The 24,524-nt window shown below is 44.7% G+C and overlaps 1 protein-coding gene across 10 annotated transcripts in view; it reads right to left on the minus strand.

Moving 5' to 3' along the window:
* Nucleotides 1–24,524, minus strand: part of SUPT3H (SPT3 homolog, SAGA and STAGA complex component) — a 749,779-nt gene that overhangs the window by 183,122 nt on the left and 542,133 nt on the right. For 9 of the 10 annotated variants that reach the window (XR_011031323.1, XR_011031322.1, XM_068280159.1 and 6 more), the window contains one exon: nt 15,021–15,131. The exons of the other annotated variant lie outside the window; for it this stretch is intronic. Coding sequence is in view for 7 of the 9 variants with exons in the window: in XM_068280159.1 (XP_068136260.1) it covers nt 15,021–15,131 (111 nt within the window). In the remaining 2 variants the exon portion in view is untranslated. The remainder of the gene's footprint in view (nt 1–15,020; nt 15,132–24,524) is intronic. 10 annotated transcript variants of the gene reach the window in all.

Genomic DNA, 24,524 nt, shown 5'->3' on the forward strand with positions numbered 1-24,524 from the left:
TATTTATGAGGTCTGAAGCGAGATTTATTCTCGCTTCAGACTCTCTTTAACCGGCCCTCAGAGGGACTCACAATCTAATCCCTACAATAAGCATATGTCTATGTATGTATCGTGTAGTGTATGTGTCATAGACTGGGGCCAATTTAGGGGGAAGACAATTAGCTTATCTGTATATTTTTTGTGATGTGGGAGGAAACCGGAGTGCTTGGAGGAATCCCACACAGACACGGGGAGAGCATACAAACTCCATGCAGATAGTGTCCTGGCTGGGATTCAGACCCAGTGATGCAAGGCGAGATTGCTATCCACTAGGTCACCCTGCTGCCCCATTTTATTGGTCAATAAATGTTAAAACAAAAACACATCCCCTTTTGTTATTTACCAAGATACTTTCTGCTTGCAAAACTTGCCACTCTAATAATTCATTTGTAATATTTAACATCCATTAATAATAACATTTTTTTTAACATTTTGGTTTTACACATGGTTCATATCAGGCATATTTAAAGAGAATCTGTACTCTGAAATTCGTACACTAAAAAGCATACCATTCTATTCATTATGTTCTCCTGGGCCCCTCTGTGCTGTTTCTGCCACTCCCCTGATGCAATCCTGGCTTGTAATTGCCAGGTTTAGGCAGTGTTTACAAACAAAAGACATGGCTGCTAATCAGAGTGTGATAGGCTGAGAGGAGCTATCCTATCACATGCAGAGCTGCACATTCCAGCCTGAGTGCCTGAGCCCGACAAAGCCGTCAGAGGAAAGAAGATTAGATTATATAACAGAGATAATACAGCCACTGTGCAACTAGGAAAGGCTGCAGTAAGACAGACCACATTAGAACAGGTATAGGAACTTATAGGATAGAAGAAATAAGGATGAAAATGTTGTTACAGAGTCTCTTTAAGACTATAGATTTCCTTTAGCGGCCTTTCACACTGGTGCGGTGTGGCTTTTTACCACAGCGCTAGGGCAATGAAAGTCCATGGGGCATATCACACTACCGTGCGACCTTTGCAGTGACCTGCACCGATCGGGAAGTCAGGTCTATGGCAACACGTTTTAAAATGACCGGCGCAAGTTTTACACGTTGCGCATGCCCCGAAGTGTATTTTGGCAATACACTTCCGTGCATCGATTCGGCCACAGGAAGTAAACGTCACTTCCTTCTTGGCCTGCTGCCAGACGGGGATTACCGCATATTAACACGGCAATCCCCAAAGGCTGAGTTTGGTCCCAGGCCCGCACCGCACCACAACCGCAGATGACACCGGGCTTAATATCTATCAGACCTTAGCTTAAAAAATAATGTACAAGGTAATTAAACAAAATAATGTTTCTGTGTGTTTTCCTGTAACCTATACATATTTAGAAAACACCAACAACATAAGCAAAATTGTTATTATAACGAAGATAAACATATAATAAAGCTGGCATTTGCAATTTTAGCATAATACAAAAGTGATTAAAGCGCACCTCTGGTGTACATAAAAAATACTGTGGTACGCTAATGCTGAAAGAGGAACTCCAGTGAACATTTTACTGTTGGCAGGTGATGTAGCTGCTGCATGGTTTTTGGCAGTTGGAAACAGCTGTAAACAGCTATTTCCCACAAAAGTTCGAACTTTTTTTGTGGGAGGGGTTACTTGTGGGAGGGGTTTCACCACAATATCAGTCATACAGCGCCCCCTGATGGTCTGTTTGTGAAAAGGAATAGATTTCTCATGTAAAAGGTTGTATCAGCTACTGATTGGGATAAAGTTCAATTTTTGGTCGGAGTTTCTTTTTAAAGGGAACCTAAACTGGGAAGGATGTAGATTTTTCCTTTTAAAATAATACCAGTTGCCCAACTCTCCTTCTGATCCTGTGTCTCTAATACTTTTAGCCACAGCTCCTCAACAAGCATGCAGATCAGGTGCTCTGACTGAAGTCAGACTGGATTAGCTGCATGCTTGTTTCAGGTCTGTGATCCGGTCACTACTGCAGCCAGAGATCAGCAGGACTGCCAGGCAACTGGTATTGTTTAAAAGGAAACATCCATATGCATCTCCGTTAAAGGGAACCTAAACTGAGAGGGATAAGAATGTTTCCTTTTAAACAATACCAGTTGCTTGGCATCCTGCTGATCTCTTTAGCTGTAGCAGTGTCTGAATCACACACCTGAAACAAGCATGCAGCTAATCCAGTCTGACTTCAGTCAGAGCACCTGATCTGCATGCTTGTTCAGGGGATGTGGCTAAAAGTGTTGGAGACCCGGGATCAGCAGGACTGCCAGGCAACTGATATTCATATCCTTCTCAGTTTAGGTTGCCTTTAAGGTTCCCTTTAAAGAGTTCTTAAGGTTAAAAATGAGAGCGCCTGTCTAAATGAGGACAGATGAGATGGGGGTTGCAGAGTTCAATACATATCAGTCCCGATGTCTTCAGGGCACAGGAGACGCTCCACCCCCCTCATCGGCAGTGTGGCAGCTGCCATGTTTCCTGAAGACTACCAAAGCTCTTCTAAAACCTCTGCCTTTGTGGCCATGCCCCCCTCACCCCCCAAGCTTGGCTGCCACCAATCAGGCCTAGGCTGTCAAGCTGGGAGGTGGGCCACAGGTATGCAGGTGGGCAGGGCCATAAGTTCAGTGGCAAATCTGGAAAAAAAATGCTAGTGCCCATCCTTAGAGGGGGGCAGAGCGATCACCTGGCTGGAAGGATGATGTCAGTACAGGTGAGTCTTTAACCCTGCAACCCCTTCCCCATCATTGACACAGAGCCAGTCATAACAGGTTCTGTCATTTTTTGCTTGAGGTACACTTTAAGGCCTCTTGCACACGGCAAGCGATTCAGATTCCGCTTTTTAATCAGTTTTTACATCCGATTCAGATTCCGATTTGCAGTGTGCAGGGAGCAAACTGCAAATCTGAATCAGAATCGGATGTAAAAAACGATTAAAAAGCGGAAACGTTACTTGGCTTACCTGGCTTACCATATGTGTAATAATTTTCACTGGAGTCCTGAATCGTCCAAGTTTCAGCATTCAGTTCTGCTCCCTTTCTCTATGTTATGTATAGGAAGTCTGAGGCCTTTTGGGGCAAGGGGGCGGAGCTATGCATCAAAACCCGGCTGATTCCGTAGAGTGGAGATTCTTACACAGACACAATGCCAGGTAGTTCTAACTTATCAGCATTAGTGTACCTCTGTGTCTCCTATGTACATCAGCGGCACACTTTATTCATAATAATGATCTCTCTTCTTTGGTGGCAACTAAATGGCTAAAAGAGAAGAAAAGCTATGAGAAGCAGAAAGGCCCCTCTCACAGTACAGCATGTGTTTGTGTTCATGCATGTGTTTTATGCGCACATTGGAGAGTTGTTTAGTGTGCCGTGTACACATTTGCATTTTCAGCTGCGATTTTGAATTGCACACAAAAAAAGCCCACACTTTTAAGTGCATGGCTTAAAGTGGACCTGAACTCTTGCACAGGACAGAAGAAAAACCGAGAGGAATGCACCCTGTATGTATTTAGAGATCTTTGTCTGTCTGATCCTCCCTCATTTATGACTAATCAAAAGTTGTCATTTGATCCCTCAGCTGTTTCAGCCGATAGCCAGGGCAGAGAGCTAATAGGTAAACACAGGATGTTAACAATATGTCAGCTTCCGTGAAAGCAGGAAGTAGACACACTGCAGATTGATTGCAGGATTTATATCAGCTTAAACAAAGAAATGTTTTTCGTTAATGATTATTATGGTGTTGGGTATCTTTTAGAGCAGAGAGGAAGTTCTGAGTTCAGGTCTGCTTTAAAAATTGCAGGTGTGCACAAAAGCGTGCGTAGATGCACAGTGTGTGAATAAGTCAAAGTTGAGGATGCCTACAACGCACCAAGCACCGCTAACGGAAATAGGCCAATTATGAGAGCCTTGTACACAATTACACATGACCTTGTGGTGACTCCATTCTCTGAAACCACACTGAGTGCCGGTAGTGCACATGAGACCACAGTCAGGTCACAGAGGTCTCGCTCAGGATAAGGATTAAAGCTAGCAGCAGCCCATAGACATCAGCAAGATTATGGTTTCTTAGCAACCCAAACATCATTTATTAAAACAAACTTTCACCTCAAAGAACAAGCGACACCCATGCTAACCTAGAAATAAAAAAACACATATATAAGTAGATAAATACTAGTTCTACTTACATAACAGATGTATTGCACTGTCCACGTTATTATTCCTGTGAATTTGATAAAGAAAAAGCAGAGAATTCTATTCCATATTCGATCTATGATACCTTTAAATGAAGCTAATCCTGACATCATTTCTTCCCAAACTCTTTTTTTCTCCTCTTGCTAATTGTGTATTTGTTACCTGCCCTCCTCCCAGAGTCTTGAGACACTCCCACTGAGGTGTATACTAGGAAGTGCACTGTCTTTTGTCATTATAAGGAGGGGGAATTAAAGGGAAGAGGAGGAATATATTGTAGATAAAAAACACCCCCCAGCATACAACTGTTTTGCCAGCCGATGGCAATGGCAATTAAAGGGCCAGTGCTCCTAAGGTAAGTGATAACTCCAAACCATAACAGCAGAAACAGTTTTGAATGCAGGATTAGCATCCTTAAAACTGTGGAATATCTTAAAAAGTCATTTTTAGGAGAAGGAAGATAAATACAATCCTATATTTCATTTGTTTATTTTCACCTCAAGTGTCCTTTAAGAAAATTACGGTCAAAGCATTGGCCAGCAGTTAGAAAAAAAAAAATTAGTAATTCAAACACACACACACACACACACACACACACACACACACACACACACACACACACACACACACACACACACACACACACACACACAGGACAAGGTCCACCAGCACCCAAGGCTGAGAGACCAAACTGCGCCCCTCCATCCCTCCCACCCCAGCCGTCACACACTGATTTCTATTATACTAAGAGGCGCCCCAGGGGCCCCCACCAACACCTTAATCTCTAGTTATCTGGCTTGCAGTCATTGGCCTCAATTCACTACACTTATCTCCTGTCTTTAATAACTCTTCTAGAGTTGTTACCATGGTGATAAGGCATGTAGTATTCAGGAAACATTTTACCTCAGGCAAGCCTAAAGTTAACTCTTCTGTCTTTAAATTAACTCTCCAATCCTTAAAATAACTCCAGAGTTAAAGACAGGCTGTTAATTAACTGCGTGTGAAAATAACTACAGAGGATGTAAATTAACTACAGAGGAGGTAAATTAACTACAGAGGAGGTAACTTAAGAATGAAGAGATAAGATAACTCTCTCACGTGTGGAGGTAAGTTTTCTCTTGCCTTATTATCTCTAGCATGATCTTAGTGAATTGAGGCCATTGTCATGTATCCACTTCTCTTATTTCTCTCTGCTTCAAACACAATATAGAAATGATAGCTGAGCTGAGTACGCCCCTTCCTACATAACGCCGTGAGGCTAGAGCCTCTCTCGCCTCTGCCTCGGCCCTGCACACACACACACACACATTTACATACACACACATACACCAAAAAGGGTTTATGATGATCAAAGACAATACCCTTTCTCACTAAAGTCACTTTTTTCTAGCGGACGTGAGTACAACTATAATGATGGAATTGTCTAGCTATAGGTTCTCCTACATTAGGCGATGTATGGGCAGATCGACCATGAGACAGATCATTCTGTTCAGAGAGAGATGTTACCTGCCTATACACCACAGACCGATTTCCCATTCAGCATGAAATCTATTTGGAATTGGGCTAGTGATGCCACCTGCCTGTCGCTCCCAAGTGTCAAAAGCTCCTCCCTTCCCCAGAGCCCGTGCTCTGTTAATTCTCACCTGTCCACTGGCGCGACCGTCGTCCTTCTCCACCATAATCTCCGTCTCTGCCGGTACTGGAAGCGTGTGTACCACTTGGCTATTGCGTGTTTGTGACGTCACACATGCTGGCCTGGTGCCACAGGCCCTCGTGGTAACTGCAGACACCGGGTGACCACGGATGTCGCACAAGCAGACAGATGAGAATTTAAAACATTACACAAGGGCACAAGGGACAATTTACACTTGGGGACAGCGAACGGGGGTCTGTTGCATACGTCATTCGCCACAATATTGATGCTTATTTAAAGTGAACCTAAACTGAGAAGAATATGGATTTTTCCTTTTAAATAATACCAGTTGCCTGACTCTCCTGCTGATCCTGTGTCTCTAATACTTTTAGTCAGAGCCACTGAACAAGCATGCAGCTAATTCAGTCTGACTTCAGTCAGAGCACTTGGTCTGCATGCTTGTTGAGGGCCTGTGGCTAAAAGTATTAGAGACACAGGATCAGCAGGAGAGTCAGGCAACTGGTATTATTTTAAAAGGAAAAATCCATATCGTTCCCTTTAATGCTGTGCACCCAGTTGAGCACTTTCGATCGATTTTCCAGCATGTTCCATGGATGCTTTTGACTGATTTTGGCCCGAAATAAATCGAAACATCAATCAGGGTGCACATGATGTGACACCATTTTTTTCTGATTTGATAAAATTATCAAAGCGGATGACCGATCGGCCCATGAAATCAGATGTATGGCCACCTTTATTACTATTGCATTCAGACAGTACTGATGGAAAATTATAAAATACTCGAAAACACAAATAAAATGTACATTTCTCCCAGAGTAAAATGTGCTATAAATTCCTTTGCTCCAATGTTGCTGTCACATACAGTAAATCTGACAGAACTGTGAGGTTTTGGACTAGTCCATCTCCTCATGAGTGATTCTCAGGGTTTTTTTTATTTTCAAAAGCACTTAGTGAACGGCAGTTGCTCTGTCCAACTGCCACATTAGTGTGCAAACCGGTAGAGGGGGACGGCCTCCATCTTTGTATCAATCCTCTCCAGGGAGTGCTTTTGAAAAGGTTAAATTAAATACTGAGCATCCCCCATGAAGAGATGGACTAGTCAAAAACCTGTCAGTTCCACCAGATTTCTAACTACTGTAAGTGACAGCAACATAGGAGAAAAGTAGCATAGTAGAAGCGCTAAAAGGATAAAAGTACCTAAAAAGTTTAAAACATGAGGAGACAGTGGTGGACTTGCCTCCTCCAAGCAGACGCAAAAATTGCCAATGTGTTTGTCAAACACAACAAGTTTATTTGAATACTTTGGGGGACAATGCAACGCGTTTTGCAGGTCTGATCCCGCTTCATCGGGCAAGAACAACGGAACAATAGCATATGTGGTCAGTAGAATAGCCAGGCACCTCTGGAAGAGAAAAATTAATTTAGAGTGCATGTTAACTACTTAACGACCGTACCACGCCAATTGGCGTGGACGCGGCGGCAGCCCCAGGACCGCTCAATGCCAATGGGGCGGGGTTTTGCAGGCACGCGTATCTCAGCTTGAATGACGGAGCAAGTCTCCCCGCGGCAATCGCCGCTAGTAGACTGTTAGACAGCGAAACCGCCGTCTATTTACATTGTACAGCACTGCGATCTGCAGCAGCGATGTACTGGGGACAGTCATGTGACACGGCTGTCCCCCTGGGAGGCACAAGAGCGATCGGCTCTCATAGGCTGATGCCTATGCCAGCCGATCACTGTGATTGGCTGGCAGGGGGAAGGGAGGGAAATAAAAATAATAAAAAAAAAAGCTATATTTATTAAAAATAAAAACAAATATTTACAAGCAAACATCCCTGCAGGGATCACAGCCCACCAACAGAAAGCTCTATTGGTGGGCAGAAAAGGAGGGGGGATCACTAGTGTGCCGAGTTGTATGGCCCTGCAGCAAGGCCTTAAAGCTGCAGAGGCCTAAATTGTGAAAAAAATAGCCTGGTCACTAGGGGGGTGTAAGCCTACAATCCTTAAAAGGTTAATCTGGTAGAAACATACTTCTTACTTGTATGTATTAACATGTATATAAAATTTAAACATTTTTCGGGATAGTTGTCCTCTAAGTAGGATGAGCAAGGATCACCTGGCTGAGAAACAGAGGATCCCTGGGAAATATGTAATAATGTTGGCAGCTACGCACCATTAGTGTCATCGCACAGAGCCAGATAATGCGGCGATCTCGTAAAACGCTGCAATTAGCCTGGCGGCTTCCTTCTCCGCTCCTGAGATTTATACAAACATTTCACAGATAGCCTCAGCTAGATGCAAGAAACCATAGATGATCTCTGCCAGACCGACAAACAAGAGGAGCTTCTGGGAAATAATTAAACACTTGGGTGACATAATAACGAGGCCGTAAAGTGACTATGAGAGACATAAGTGAGTGCTGTGTGTATAATAAATACAAGCGCTGGGAAGAATAGTTCTCAGTCTCACCATGACAGAACGCAGGTAGCCGTGCCAAATCTCTCCAGCTAATCTGTCAGCAGAGCACTGCACAGAACACTCTGTAATCACCGCTCCGAAATGCCACTTAATCTTCTCTAAATACAACATCCATTGTCTCCATTTCACCCCGTCTCTGCTGCGGTATGGCGAATAATCCGCTGGAGGAGCGCCAAGATGTGATCTGCTGCCAACCATGCTCCAACTATCAAGTGGTTAAACCAAGGGCAGCAAGATTTAAAGCATAAGTACATTTACACACCATGCATGCCGCTATCGGTCTGACCCCTGAGCTACATACAAGAACTAAGCCTAGGCATTCAGAATCTATACATCTGTCCACTGTGGGTCTACACCCCGCACTAGTAGGAATTTGATGTGGTGGATAAGCGATAGTACTAATATCGGTTATATTATGTTACTGATATTATACTATATACAGTAACCTATAACTCATGTCTGCCAACCTATCCTTTCACAATAACCTTCATTTAGCTATGCGCAACACTAACCTTTCCACTGATATGCCCAACACTAACCTTTCTACCAATACACCTAACACTAACCTTTCTACCAATACGCCTAACACTAACCTTTCTACCAATACGCCTAACACTAACCTTTCTACCAATACGCCTAACACTAACCTTTCTACCAATACGCCTAACACTAACCTTTCTACCAATACGCCTAACACTAACCTTTCTACCAATACGCCTAACACTAACCTTTCTACCAATACGCCTAACACTAACCTTTCTATCAATACGCCTAACACTAACCTTTCTACCAATACGCCTAACACTAACCTTTCTACCAATACGCCTAACACTAACCTTTCTACCAATACGCCTAACACTAACCTTTCTACCAATACGCCTAACACTAACCTTTCTATCAATACGCCTAACACTAACCTTTCTACCAATACGCCTAACACTAACCTTTCTACCAATACGCCTAACACTAACCTTTCTACCAATACGCCTAACACTAACCTTTCTACCAATACGCCTAACACTAACCTTTCTACCAATACGCCTAACACTAACCTTTCTACCAATACACCTAACACTAACCTTTATACCAATACACCTAACACTAACCTTTCTACCAATACACCTAACACTAACCTTTCTACCATTACACCTATCACTAACCTTTCTACCATTACACCTATCACTAACCTTTCTTCCACTACACCAAATACTAACCGTCCTAAAGCAACGCTCCAACATTAACCTTCCTACCGCAAAACCCAACACTAACCTTTCTGCTGCTACGCCCAACACTAACCTTTCTACCTCTATGCCCAACTCTAACCTTTCTACCAATACACCTAACGCTAACCTTTCTTCCACTACACCAAATACTAAACCTCCTACCACAGCGCCCAACACTAAACTTTCTGCTACTACACCCAACATTAACCTTACTGCTGCTACGTCCAACACTAACCTTTGTGCCGCTACGCCTATCACTTTCCTTTCTTCCACTACACCAAATAATAACCTTTCTACCGCAACGTCCAACACTAACCTTTCTGCCGCTACGTCCAACACTTACCTTTCTGCCGCTACATCCATTACTAACCTTTGTGCCACTACGCCCAATACTTATCTTTCTGCCGCTACGTCCAACACTTACCTTTCTGCCGCTACGTCCATTACTAACCTTCCTAAAGCAACGCTCCAACACTAACCTTCCTGCTGCTACACCCAACACTAACCTTTCTGCCTCTATGCCCAACCCTAGTCTTTGTGCCTCTATGCCCAACATTAACCGTTGTGCCTCTATGCCCAACACAAACCTTTGTGCCTCTATGCCCAACACTAACCTTTGTGCCACTACGCTTAACACTAACTTTTGTACCTCTATGCCCAACACTAACCTTTGTGCCGTTATGCTTAACACTAACCTTTCTGCCTCTATGCCCAACACAAACCTTTGTGCCGCTTTGCTTAACACTTACCTTTCTTCTACTACAGCAAATACTAACCTTCCTAAAGCAATACCCAACACTAATCTTCCTGCCACTACCCTTCACACTAACTTTACTTCCACTACACCAAATACTAACCTTCCTAAAGCAACGCCCAACACTAACCTTTCTGCCGCTACACTTAACAATTATCTTTCTGCCGCTACACTGAACAATTATCTTTCTGCCGCTACGCCCAACACTAACCTTTCTGCCACTACACTGAACAATTATCTTTCTGCCTCACCACTGAACAATTATCTTTCTGCCGCTACACTGAACAATTATCTTTCTGCCGCTACACTGAACAATTATCTTTCTGCCGCTACGCCCAACACTAACCTTTCTGCCGCTACACCCAACACTAACCTTTCTGCAGCTACGCCCAACACTAACCTTTCTGCTGCTACACTGAACAATTATCTTTCTGCCGCTATGCCCAACACTAACCTTTCTGCCGCTATGTCCAACACTAACCTTACTGCATTCCATGTCCAACACTAACCTTTCTTCCACTATACACACCACTAACCTTCCTGTAGCTAACCTTCCTGCGACGCCCAACACCGTAAATTATTCAGGATACCCACTTTTACATGAAAAATCCTAGTTTCAGCATTAGAAACTCCTTCTTTAGCCATAGATTGCTGTATATTGGAATATAGTCCAACCCTCCCACTGAGAAATAGCCTAGGCTGCTTTATATGCAGAATTACCTTCCCCACCCCCCAGCATTCTGGGAGCACAAAGATTTTTTTTCCATTGGCTTTAGAACTCTCATGGTCCATTCACACTGGATCAGATGTTGTCTGTTATAAGTGAACAGACAACAGATTAGCAAGGTAATATCCATGTTTCCCTAAGGCTTAGCTCACGTTAGATCCGTTATAACTGGAGTTTTTTTTCACAATGCATTGCTATGGAACAACCAATCAGTTACATCATCTCTTTTTCAGTGTTCAGTGTGAAACCGGCACATTCCACGGAGATCATCTGCCAGTACTAAGATGTTGCTGCCTGTGATAAATTTCAGAAAGTAAATTTACAATGGGCAAACACTAACTAAATCATGTATTAATAAATTTGTAGAGTAAAAAAAATAAATAAATAAATAAAAAGTATTCATAACTTTATTTTGACTACAGTTCCTCTAAGTATAACTTCTGTAATGAATCCCCTGCAAAGCTCTGTTTGCCTGCAGCTGTGCACCTATCCATACAGGATGGATACCTGTCACGATTGTGGAACTTTCCCCGTGATCAGCGCACAACGCGTGCGCTGACACGGCGGAGATCCTCCACAAGCGTATAATTTGCAGGAACCCAGCAAAAGGTGCTATGCACCTGTAGAGGGAAATTCCTGTCGGCAGATGGCGCTGGGGAGTGCAGAGGAACCAATCCTCTGTACCTCCACAAGTGCCAGACAGGAATTGTACGAAGCGCAGAACGCAATCGCAAGAGAGGCGATTGCGAATGAGATTGAGCAAAAGGGATAGGTTGTATGTGTGTGCGCCAATCCAGTCGCCACTCCGCAACGGCGCACACACAACAGCAGATACGAAATAGGAACGCGATCGCGAGAGGTGCGATCGCGAGACGTGACACAAGGCAGAACAGAATAGAATACGAGGGTAGCAAAGGCACAGCAAATACAATAAGGAGATACGGAAAATAACAACCGCTAGCTAACCGCGAACACCGCACTCATTCGCAACAGTGCACGCGGTTATGCGCGATCTCCACGTGATAAGCACAATAGAGACAAGCACGCCTAACTAACCATAAACAGACAAACATGAAACAGGGGACGAGAGCGCTTGCTTAACGGTTACCTCACCGAGCCTGTAGCAAGCGCAGCGGACAAGACAGACACGAAAAACAAGAACTAGGCAGGAAGGATCCACCGCTCTTCCGCCAGAGCAAGTGTGATCCAAGCAGGAACACAGATCAGAAAGATCCACAGCCGCTAACGCTAGCGGCTAGTGCGATCTCAGCAAGACAGAACGATTCGCTATCAACCGCCGTTGGTGACAGCGCAATCGCGACCGACAAGACAGAACAGAAGGATCCCCAGCGCTCGCACAAAGTAGCTAGCGCGATCCCAGGAAACAGAACAGAAGGATCCCCAGCGCTAGCACAAAGTAGCTAGCGCGATCCCAGGAAACAGAACAGAAGAGATAGCTGGCAGCAACCGCTGCACCAGCTATACTCCAAGAACATAGATCAGAACCATTTCCTGTCAACCACCATAGGGACAGGACAATGGCAAACAGGCAAGACAAGACAGAACAGGCAATACAGATAATACAACCTGACTGGGCTAGAAGGGGAGCCAAAAGCAACCCCCAGGAATTAACTATACTAGATAGCAATGGCTGACACTCCAGCAGTGTCCATCAGGAACTGAGCAAGGAAGGGAAATGACCAGCAAAGCATTCTGGGAAACATAAAGCTCTTATAGTGCCAGTCATCAAAGAAGGCAGGTAGGGGATTTGCATAACGAATGTATGCAAATTCCCCAGCAAGAGAACAGAACAGAAACTTGCAATGAAAAGACAGGTCTCTGTTCCAGAGACCTGCAGCCCACAGACTAGAGGAATGGACAAACAGCTGTCTGCCTGTGCAGCCAGCTGAGCGGATCATCACAATACCCCTCCACATAAAGCTGTACTTGCCTGCAGCTGTGCACCTATCCATACAGGATGGATACCCCTCCACATAAAGCTGTGCTTGCCTGCAGCTGTGCACCTATCCATACAGGATGGATACCCCTCCACATAAAGCTGTGCTTGCCTGCAGCTGTGCACCTATCCATACAGGATGGATACCCCTCCACATAAAGCTGTGCTTGCCTGCAGCTGTGCACCTATCCATACAGGATGGATACCCCTCCACATAAAGCTGTGCTTGCCTGCAGCTGTGCACCTATCCATACAGGATGGATACCCCTCCACATAAAGCTGTACTTGCCTGCAGCTGTGCACCTATCCATACAGGATGGATACCCCTCCACATAAAGCTGTGCTTGCCTGCAGCTGTGCACCTATCCATACAGGATGGATACCCCTCCACATAAAGCTGTACTTGCCTGCAGCTGTGCACCTATCCATACAGGATGGATACCCCTCCACATAAAGCTGTACTTGCCTGCAGCTGTGCACCTATCTATAAAGGATGGATACCCCTCCACATAAAGCTGTGCTTGCCTGCAGCTGTGCACCTATCCATAAAGGATGGATACCCCTCCACATAAAGCTGTGCTTGCCTGCAGCTGTGCACCTATCCATACAGGATGGATACCCCTCCACATAAAGCTGTGCTTGCCTGCAGCTGTGCACCTATCTATACAGGATGGATACCCCTCCACACAAAGCTGTGCTTGCCTGCAGCTGTGCACCTTTCCATACAGGATGGATACCCCTCCACATTTAGTTTCCTGTTAGGGAATGAAAGTCATAATTGTTTACCAAACTTTTCCTGTGAAGCACACAGTCCCGCCCTCTTCATAGAGACATAGGAGTGTGACTGTAATGCAGAATGGCTGGGACATGCAATTTGTCATTTACTCCTCCTCCTCATTAGGTGCAACATGAACTCCCCAGACTGATCCGCCCAGCTGCTGGATCCAGAAAGGTGAGGAAGCAAGCTGTTTGTACATTTGTACCATGAAATAGATCTCCTGCACAACGCGTAGCTTCCATTTAAGTTTTACCATCACTTGTCATCCTTATGACTATCAAGGTGCATCTAGCAATGTATGAGACAGATCTCTCTCTGATTGAATATAATCAGAGCGGGATCTGTTACCTGCCCATACACCGCAGACCAATTCATGATAAATTTCAGCATGACATCTATCAGGAATCGGCCTACCTATGCCGCCCACCTGGCTGACCCCACCCTTTCCCCTAGTATTACATGCCCCCCCCCCCCCCCCCCCCTCCACACCATTTTCCTGTGCCTTGCAAACTCTCACCTGTCGGCTGGCATGACTCCCGTACTCATTCGCGGCCAATCTCTTGCCTGTCATTACCGCGAATGCTGTACCATGGGGCACGTGTGTGACGCCACGCACGCACCTGGTGCCACATGGTGCAGGAACTTGCGGGGACAGTGGAAGAGGACGAGAGCAGTGCTAGCAGGACAGGTGATAATTTATAGCGCAAAGGAATGGGGGGAGGGGAGTTTACACTTGAGGGGCTGCAGCCCGGGGGTCCATATAGTATGGGTTAGTCATCGCAATATCGAGTGCCGTTACTGCTGTGCACTTTTGACTGAGATTTCCAGCAAGTTCAATCAATGCATTTGACCAATTTTCGACCCGAAATGGAATCGTTGATTGGGCGGACATGTTGTTGCATCCGGTTGGATACAATTATGGCCACCTTTAGAGTTTACCTTGGTTAATTTTGAGTTATATTAAGATAATGTGACCCCTTCGAAATGACTGAACAGGACTTCAGGGAGGACTGCCCCTTTAAGAAGCGCTTATACATACACAAGTAAAATATGAATATAATCGCACGAAAATGCTTTCAAGCTTCCAAGAGACATAAATGACGGCGTTTTTATTTCCCGGGAGAAATATTTCATTTTTACAAAGAAAATTACAGCGACCACAAATTGCTCTTAACAATTTCAAGGCTTCTTCCTAAGCCCACTTGAAGATGAAATCTCCTTAAGATTACAAATATAACTTTTTTCGAGTCTGTTATTACGTACCGTGAAGGGAGAGAGCGGGCCAACCTTGTGGCCGTAGCGCCGTATGGCCTCTCTGATGTGGCTGGGCTGGATGGCATCGCTGTTTGACTCGATCCCACCGGCTGCCGCGCTCTGCAACAGGGGAAAAAGAGAAGGCCCACGAGCGGTTATTAAATGAGAAACACACAACGGGACTCTGGAACATGGAAACGTGAGTTGGCGCACACGATCAACGGTGTGATTACCGCTCTTTGTCTCCCCTCGGTATCTAGGGACAAGCAAGACTGCTGACATCTACTCCCTCAAGAGTAACATCTACTATTATTTGTCTGTGCCCATTTCTTAAAGGGAACCCGGAGGGAGAGGGATATGGAGGCTGCCATATTTATTACCTTATAAACAATGGGCTTGATTCATTAAAGGAGTTGTCAGGCAATTTTAAATAAAATAAATGCTACTTACCGGGGGCTTCCCCCAGCCCCAAGCTCCCAGGACCTCCCTCGCCGCATCTCTGCAAGCAGCCGTTTGCCGGATCTCCGACCCACGTGGCAGTCCGCTTCGGCACACGTGGCGGTGATTGACAGCGCCGATCGCGCAGGCGCAGTACAGAGCGACCTCCAGGTCGCTCTGACGTCGTCGCCGGGGACCGGGTCGGAGCTCCGGCAAACGGCTGCGGGCAGAGCTGCGTCGAGGGAGGACCTGGGTGCTTGCGGCTGGAGGAAGCCCCCGGTAAGTAGCGTTTATTTTATTTAAAATTGCCTGACAACTCCTTTAAGCTGCCCTGTTAAAGCAGCGCACCTTAATGTGAAGGAGCGGCCGCTACTGCATGCCTTGCATAAAAGCGCTTGCTGCTATGTGAGGAGCGTGCCTTCCTTAGATAGTAGTGTGCCTTCCTATGCTATGAGTTTTAAATCAGGATGATACCATTTGTTGGCTAACTAAAAATGAATAAGAATAAGCAAGCTTTCGGCCTTGCAGCCTTCGTCGGGCTTATATCCTGTTAGTTTGCAAGCTGGTGGTACAGACAGCTTTATACATGCAACATCAAAAGGGAAAACCGATATTTTTTTCAAGCATAAATACATGTCATTAAGATGCCTTAATTCAAACAGACCATCTCAATGGGGTTAGAGGTTGTTAGGTAAGATAAGGATCCTTGTTTACTCCCTGCTCACAGACCTGGGATTAGGATTGACCCAGAGGTATCGTAAATTCTTAGTTCACAAGTTCAGCTAGAATGGCTGAGAAAGTTCAAATATCATCAGCTGCATACCAATATAAAAAGTTGTTGTCCTTATTCAAACCGTTCTGCACAGAAAAAACTTCCTATGCTATGAAAGGGATGAGCGGCCGCTCCTTCACATTAAGCTGCGCTGCTTTAGCAGTGCAGCTTAATGAATCAAGCCCAATGCCAGTTACCAGGCAGTCCTGTTGATCTTCTGGAATTAGTGGAGTCAATACCCTGAAACAAGCATATGGCTAATCCAGTAAAACCTGTGTCAGAGTACCTCATCTGCTGCATGCTTGTTCCGGGTTCATGGCTAAAGGTATTAGAGACGCAGGATCAGGAGGACTGCCCGGCAACTGGTATGGTTTAAAAGGTAACATATAACAGCCCCACATCCCTCTCATCTCAGGTTGCTTTTAAAGGACCACTCCAGTGGAAGAAAAGTAAACAGTTAAAATCTGTCAGAACCGACAGGTTTTGGACTAGACCATCTCCTCATGGAGGATTCTCAAGATTTTCTTTGTTTTCAAAAGCATTTTCTGAACGGCAGTTGTGAAGTTTAACTGACAAAATATTGTGCAAGCGAGTAGGGAGGCTGGCAGGTATCTTACTATTTTGGCAGTTAAATTGCCATTCAGGAAATGCTTTTGAAAATAGAGAAAATCCTAAAAATCACCCCTGAGGAGATGGACAAGTCCAAAACCTGTCGGATCTGCCCGAATTTAACTGCTTACTTTTTTTTGCTGCAGTGGTCCTTAAAGGTGGAAACAAACCATACAATTTTTACATCTTTTATTCAATTCAAGTATTAAAATCATTTTTTCTGATGGATTTTAAAATTAGAAAAATCTGACCTACGTACCACACAGGGGTATGTTCAATGTTTACCCAATTATGAAAAACAAAATGATTGAAAACGCTGAAAAAAATTGCTTGGGTCTATACATTATGAAATGCACAATCTACCCTACACCATTCAATTTTCATAGAAAATTATTACAAAAATCCACCACTCCCGATCGACTTATATTGGAATAATAAAAAAGGCTTTTGATGTTTCTGTGCAACCTATGGTTTTTATTGAATTACTACAAATTTAATATAAAAATGTTCTTTTTATTGTATTGTGTGTGGCCACCTTAAAGGACCACTGTCGTGAAAATCTTAAAATTTAAAATATATGTAAACGCATACAAATAAGAAGTACCGTATTTTTCGGAATATAAGACGCACTTTTTCTTCCCCAAATTTTGGGGAGAAATGTGGGTGCGTCTTATATTCTAAAGATACAAAAAAAATCAATGCAGAGTGCGCAGGGAAGCTGAAATGCCGCTATACATTACCTGATCTTGCAGCCGCGATCCTCCCCCCGGCTGTCGGCGATCCTCTTCAGCATCCTCCTTTCACCCTGGGTCCCGCAGTGCGATCCTCTTCAGTGGCAGCGGTAGGCAGGGGCACTGGCCGCCTACCGCTGTGCAGAGCCGCCGGGGTCCGCTGGGCCATCTCCATAAACACTTCCGGGGTCCGCTGGGCCATCTGCATAATCGCCGCTGGAGTCCGCTGGGTCCTCTGAATAATAGCCGCTGGAGTCCGCTGGGTCCTCTGAATAATAGCCGCTGGAGTTCGCTGGGTCGCCGCCTCCATACACGCAGTCATCTGCACTAGCCGCGCATGTGCGCCAGGGGTCATGCATGACGTCATGCATGACCCCTGGCGCACATGCGCGGCTAGTGCAGATGACTGCGTGTATGGAGGCGGCGACCCAGCGAACTCCAGCGGCTATTATTCAGAGGACCCAGCGGACTCCAGCGGCTATTATTCAGAGGACCCAGCGGACTCCAGCGGCGATTATGCAGATGGCCCAGCGGACCCCGGAAGTGTTTATGGAGATGGCCCAGCGGACCCCGGCGGCTCTGCACAGCGGTAGGCGGCCAGTGCCCCTGCCTACCGCTGCCACTGAAGAGGATCGCACTGCGGGACCCAGGGTGAAAGGAGGATGCTGAAGAGGATCGCCGACAGCCGGGGGGAGGATCGCGGCTGCAAGATCAGGTAATGTATGAAAGTGTATTGTAGTGTATTGTAGTGTAGTGTAGTGTAGTTAATTGGAGTTTAGTGCAGTGTAGTTTAGTGCAGTGTAGTGCAGTGTAGTTTAGTGCAGTGTAGTTTAGTGCAGTGTAGTTTAGTGCAGTGTAGTTTAGTTTAAGTGTAGTGTATTGCTGTATAGTGTATTGTAGTGTAACTGATGGGGAAATAGGGCATAGTGTAGTGTAACTGGGCAGTGTAGTGTAGATAGAGTAGCTTAGAAAATGTTTTTGGGGGATAAATGTCCATAAGACGCCCCTGCAGTATAGACGCACATAGGTTTAGTTTTTTTTTTTTTTTCCTGATTTTTGCCCTCTAAACCTAGGTGCGTCTTATATGCCGGAGCGTCTTATATTCCGAAAAATACGGTACATTTCTTCCAGAGTAAAATGAGCCATACATTACTTTTCTCGTATGTTGCTGTCACTTACAGTACGTAGTAGAAATCTGACAGTACCGACCGGTTTTGGGCTAGTCCATCTCTCCTAGGGGATACTCAGCATGGCCTTTACTCTTTATAAAGACACTCACTGAAAATGATTTATACAAAAGGTGCTGGACAGCCTCTCTTCTCGCTGCACACTATTTTGGCAGTTAGATGGAGCAACTGCCATTTACTAACTGCTTTTGAAAATAAAGAAAACCCTGAAACCCCCCCCCCCCCCATGAGAAGATGGGCTAGTCCAAAACTTGTCGGTAATGTCAGATTTCTACTACTTACTGTGACAGCAACATAGCAGAAATGCAATTTATGGCTCAATTTACTTTCACAGTGAGACGTTACAGGCGCACGTTAGAGCAGCCTGTAACGCAGCCCAACTCACAGTAATGAAAAATCAATGGGCTGTTCACAGTGCCCACGTTGCATTACAGTGTAACGCTGCATGTTCAATAAAAGTGCAGCATGCTGTGCGTTATAGGTGGTTTTAGCTGTGTTAGACTGTTTGCACATGCTCAGTAAGGGGAGAGTCCGCTATTGGACCTTCCATGGATCCAGATGCTATGAGCAGCTACAGACCTGTCTCCAACCTCCCCTTCTTAGGTAAAGTTATTGAAAAGGCTGTCTATCTGCAACTTGAAACCAGGCTGTCAGTAAACAACATCCTGGACCCTCTACAATCTGGCTTTAAGAAACACCACAGCTGTGAAACAGCCCTCATCCAAGTCTGCAACGATCTGCTCATGGCAAGGGACAGAGGGGAATGCTCCATCCTAATCCTGTTGGATCTCTCAGCTGCTTTTGATACAGTTGACCATGAAATCCTGCTTAACAGACTGCAGGAGTACTGTGGCATCAGTGGATCAGTCCTCCAGTGGTTCAGATCATTCCTGACTGACAGAACACAGAGAGTATCCCTAGGACCTATAATGTCCAAACCTGCACCTCTACAATGCGGAGTGCCACAAGGATCAATCCTATCCCCTCTGCTGTTTGCAATCTACATGTTGCCACTCGGTACACTTATCCAACGACATGGCCTGACGTACCACTGCTACGCCGATGACACACAGCTATACCTGTCCTTCAAACCTGGTGGAACAGACCCTACCCCAAAAATAAACTCTTGCTTAGCTGAGCTTCAGGCATGGATGAATGATAACTGGTTGAAACTGAATGCTGACAAAACTGAGGTCCTGTTTGTCCAAAGCCAGTGCTCGCCATCAAAACAGCTCTATCCTAAAGCAACACCAATCAGGATTGGGAATTCAGACATAAACAGCTCCAACCTTGTGCGCAGCCTTGGCGTACTAATCGATGGGGAATTGAGTTTCAGAAACCAAATTTCATCTGTAGTTAAATCTTCCTTCTTTCATCTGAAGAACATTGCAAAGATTAAACATCTGATTCCCCCAGAGGATCTTCAAACCCTAGTCCACGCCTTCATCACATCACGGCTGGACTACTGCAATGCCCTTTATGCTGGCCTCCCCAAAAAAGACTTGCGTCGCCTGCAATTAGTGCAGAATGCTGCTGCCAGATTGCTAACAAACCAGCCCCGCCACTGTCACATTACACCGATCCTTCGCTCACTGCACTGGCTACCAGTAGAATGGAGAATACTCTTCAAGATTGGACTGCTGACATTCAAATCCCTGCACAATCTGGGCCCTGGATACATGAAGGACTTGCTGAAGCTGCACCACACCTCTCACAACCTCAGATCAGCAAGTTCTATAAACTTGGTCACTCCCAGAGTGCACCTCAAAAAATCTGGAGACAGAGCCTTCTGTCATGCTGCCCCTACCCTTTGGAACTCCCTACCACACCCAGTAAAGACAGCACCATCCCTGGAGCTATTCAAATCCAGACTGAAAAGCCACCTGTTTAGCCTGGCATTTCCAGATTTATAAAATTCTTCCCCTGTACCACGATGGTCGGAGCCATGCTTATGCGCTTTGAGTCCCACGGGAGAAAAGCGCTTTACAAATGTTATTTGTTGTTGTTGTTGTTATTGTTCCTAGCCACATGGCTAATTAATATTCACTGCACTGTAGTGTTGTCCAGATCATGAACGATTCGGATCTTTGATCCGGATCTTTTTTGTGAGTCGAATCATCCAGATCATCACGATGAAGGATTCGGTTCACAGTGGATGTCTGGAAGAAACAGGAACTGCAGCTTCTGTTCACAAGCACAATCTTCCTGCTGCATCTCTCCCTTCCCCATTAGCACCCTCAATGTGCCCTCATTCTCCTGCACCTCTCTCTCTGCTGCACCCCTGCTTCCTGCTTCCCTAGTAAAATGATTCAAAGATTCGGTTCAAAGATCCGGATCTTTTCAATGATCCGATTCAAATCATCCGAATCATTGAAAAGATCCGCACTTCCCAGGATAGCACCAAGAGCCTCATAACCCAGCTAAATCTGATGTCCAACTTCAACACCACCATGCGTCGCATTAGGGGCACGGTATGCGACCTTAACGTCCCCTAAAACGTAACATCTTGGTGTGAAAGAGGCCTTAAGCATGACGTGCCATTTGCCAAGTAGCAAAGGTGCCCCATTAACAGTACAATATTTTCCACAGATGTAATCATTTGATCATATTATTATATTTGATCACACATAAGAGCAAATTGTACAAAAACCCACGCAATATGTGGAGAAAATCACAGTGAAACGATTCTATGGTTGATTGGAATTCAGAATGCGGTTGATGAAAGTGTCCTAATCCACTCATTTATGGGAACAATCAAAATGACCTTCCAATGGCCTATGATCCTGCAAATCTGATCAAATGATTGCATCTGAGAAAAATATTGTACTGTTAATGTGCATCTTAAGTTACAGTAGGTTGTAAGAAGATGCATATCCACTGAAGTTACAAAATTAGAAATTAAAAAGCAAACAAACAACAAACAACAAAGAACTTTGCATACCACTTATGATATTAAGGAACACAAAAGTAATAATCAAAAGCGAAACAAACATTTTTTAAAGTACAGTAAACCCAAAGTGACATGATAAGAAATTAGGTTGTACAGTATTTTTTTTTCTTTTTCTGCCTGAAAGAGTTCAGCTATGCAATTGACAGTTTCTCTGTAGTCGGTAACTAGTTGAGAGAACCATTGTGTAATCCTCACTGATGAGGAATTACAGTCATAAAACTCTTGCCTGGAAAACAACTTCTGAGTGCAGGGGATAGATAAGAAAGGACAATAGTTCATATAATTTAGCTGTGGGAAACAGAAACACTGTGTCATTGAGCAGAGACAAAATATTAAATCTACTTTTTCATTTTATACATAAAATAAAACTGTGGGATGCGTAAGAAAGTAATTTTTAGGAGTAGGATGAAAATTGTCTCATTGGTTTATTTTCACCTCAGGTTTTCTCTAACAGGACACTCCACTTTTGTAGAAAAAAATTAATTACATTCAGCTCCACTGGGATTCAAACCCTGGTCAAAGGCTCAAATCCTACATCAAAGGCAACAGCCTTACAGTGTATTATCCCGTTGATTTCTAGACCTGTCCATCACTACTCCTATCTACGCATTGCATTAGTATGCATTTTTGTACCTTACCATTGCAAGCATTTCTGTGTGTTGTGCTCAGAAACACAGTGCAATACAAGTCAATGAATGCCTTGTGATTAAAGGGAACCTTAACTGAACGGGGGGTAAAGAGTTTCACTTACCTGGGGCTATTACCAGCCCCCTGCAGCAGTCCTGTGCCCTCGGAGCCGCTCTGGAATCCTCCGGTCCCCCGCTGCCACTTAGTTTCGTTTTTGACGACTCACCAGTCGGCCGGCCGCCATGCGTATTATTGGACACATTCCCTACTGCAATTAGCGCTGTTGCGGACCACAACGCGTACAAAAATACGCGTTGCCGCATTATGCACGCGTAGATATGTGGCAACGCGTATCTTTGTACGCGTTGTGGTCCGCAACAGCGCTAATTGCAGTAGGGAATGCGTCCAATAATACGCATGGCGGCCGGCCGACTGGTGAGTCGTCAAAAACGAAACTAAGTGACAGCAGAGGACCGGAGGATTCCAGAGCGGCTCCGAGGGCACAGGACTGCTGCAGGGGGCTGGTAATAGCCCCAGGTAAGTGAAACTCTTTACCCCCTGTTCAGTTAAGGTTTCCTTTAAGACTGGAAACCACATTTAGATGTGTTTTTTTTCTACATTTTTCCCACAATATCTTTGGAGTATCCGCTTAAAAACACATGGAAGAAAAGCACATGTACATAAAAAAAGCAATGAAAAAAAAAGCACACTGAAGCACAAAAGAAAACGCATATAAACTCACAGATGTTTTTCCTATACATTATACAACTCATATAGTGTGAACAAGGCCTTAGGTATCATTTATTTTTGCAAATATGGCTATTGACAGTTTCACTGCAGCAACATATAGATATATAGTTTACAATATCAGAAGTTTACAATTTTAGAATTGGTCATACATTGTATACTCATACAGGCTCATGGTCGGGATCTGGGGACTGAGCTTACTATGTCCAGAGGTTTACTATATCAGAAGTTGAATATATCAGAATTGGTCATACATTGTATAATTTATACAAGCTCATGGTCAGGACTTGAGTACTGAGGTTATTATGTCCAGAGGTTTACTATATCAAAAGTTGAATATATCAGAATTGGTCATACATTGTATATTTATACAAGCTCATGGTCGGGACCTGAGTACTGAGGTTACGATGTCCAGAGGTTTACTATATAAGAGTTTACTTTAACAAGATTCTACTGCCACCTGGAAACATTTGGTCCCAGAGCCTTCAGTCATGCTGCTCCTACATCATGGAAATTCTTACCTCAGCAGATCAGGACAGCTCCATCTCTGGACATTAAATCCATACTTTGGATGCAAATGGGAGAAGTGACACTGGGCGGTAGTTGGCAAGTGTGGTAGAATCTAGAGAAGGTTTTTTGAGTAGTGGTGTCACAACAGCTTTTTTGAGTGGGGACAGAAAGATGCCAGTAGAGAGGGACAGGTTAAATAGCGTTGTTAGTGCAGGCAAGAGAGATGAGGATAGCTGCGGAATGAAATGGGAGGGAATAGGATCCAAAGAACAGGTGGTTAGATTAGCTTTGGCAATTATAGAGGAAAGAGAGTGTTCAGAGAGTGGAGAGAAGGCAGTTAGAGAACAGTCATTGAGAGGTGTGAAGGTGGGATTTGTGGGCTGCATGGAGAATTCACTTCTGATTTTGTCAATTTTATCAGTGAAGTATGTTGCAAATTCTTCAGCTGATAAGCAAGATGAAGGAGGAGGAGGAGGGTGATGGAGAACGGAGTTGAAGGTGCTGAACAAGCGTTTTGGATTGTGTAAATGGGCGGATATTAGGGAAGAAAAACAGGACTTTTTTGCCACAGAGAGTGCATTTCTGAAGTTGTTCAAGGCAATTTTATATAAGATGACGTCCTCACTTGTGTTACTTTAGCTCCAGCGCCGTTCAGCTGCTCTAGAGCATCTTTTTAACTGTTTAGTGGTTTTGGTCATCCAGGGTTGGCGACAGACACGGTGAGGGCGGGCATTGACGAGGGGGGTGAAGTCATCCATGACTTTTGTAATGGAGCTGTTGTAGTGTATAGCAGCCGAGTCTGGGTCAGTGAAGGATTGTGTGAGGAGGGGTGCCAGGGCATCAGAGACAGTTTGAATGTCTAGATTGCGATAGTTTCTTCGAGTATGTGAGTGTGCTTGTGCCAGGGTGGTAGGAAAAGAGGAGGAGAGAGAGAAGCTAAGT

The sequence above is a fragment of the Hyperolius riggenbachi genome, chromosome 4 (genome assembly GCF_040937935.1).
Source record: "Hyperolius riggenbachi isolate aHypRig1 chromosome 4, aHypRig1.pri, whole genome shotgun sequence".
In the NCBI taxonomy this organism is placed as follows: Eukaryota; Metazoa; Chordata; class Amphibia; order Anura; family Hyperoliidae; genus Hyperolius; species Hyperolius riggenbachi.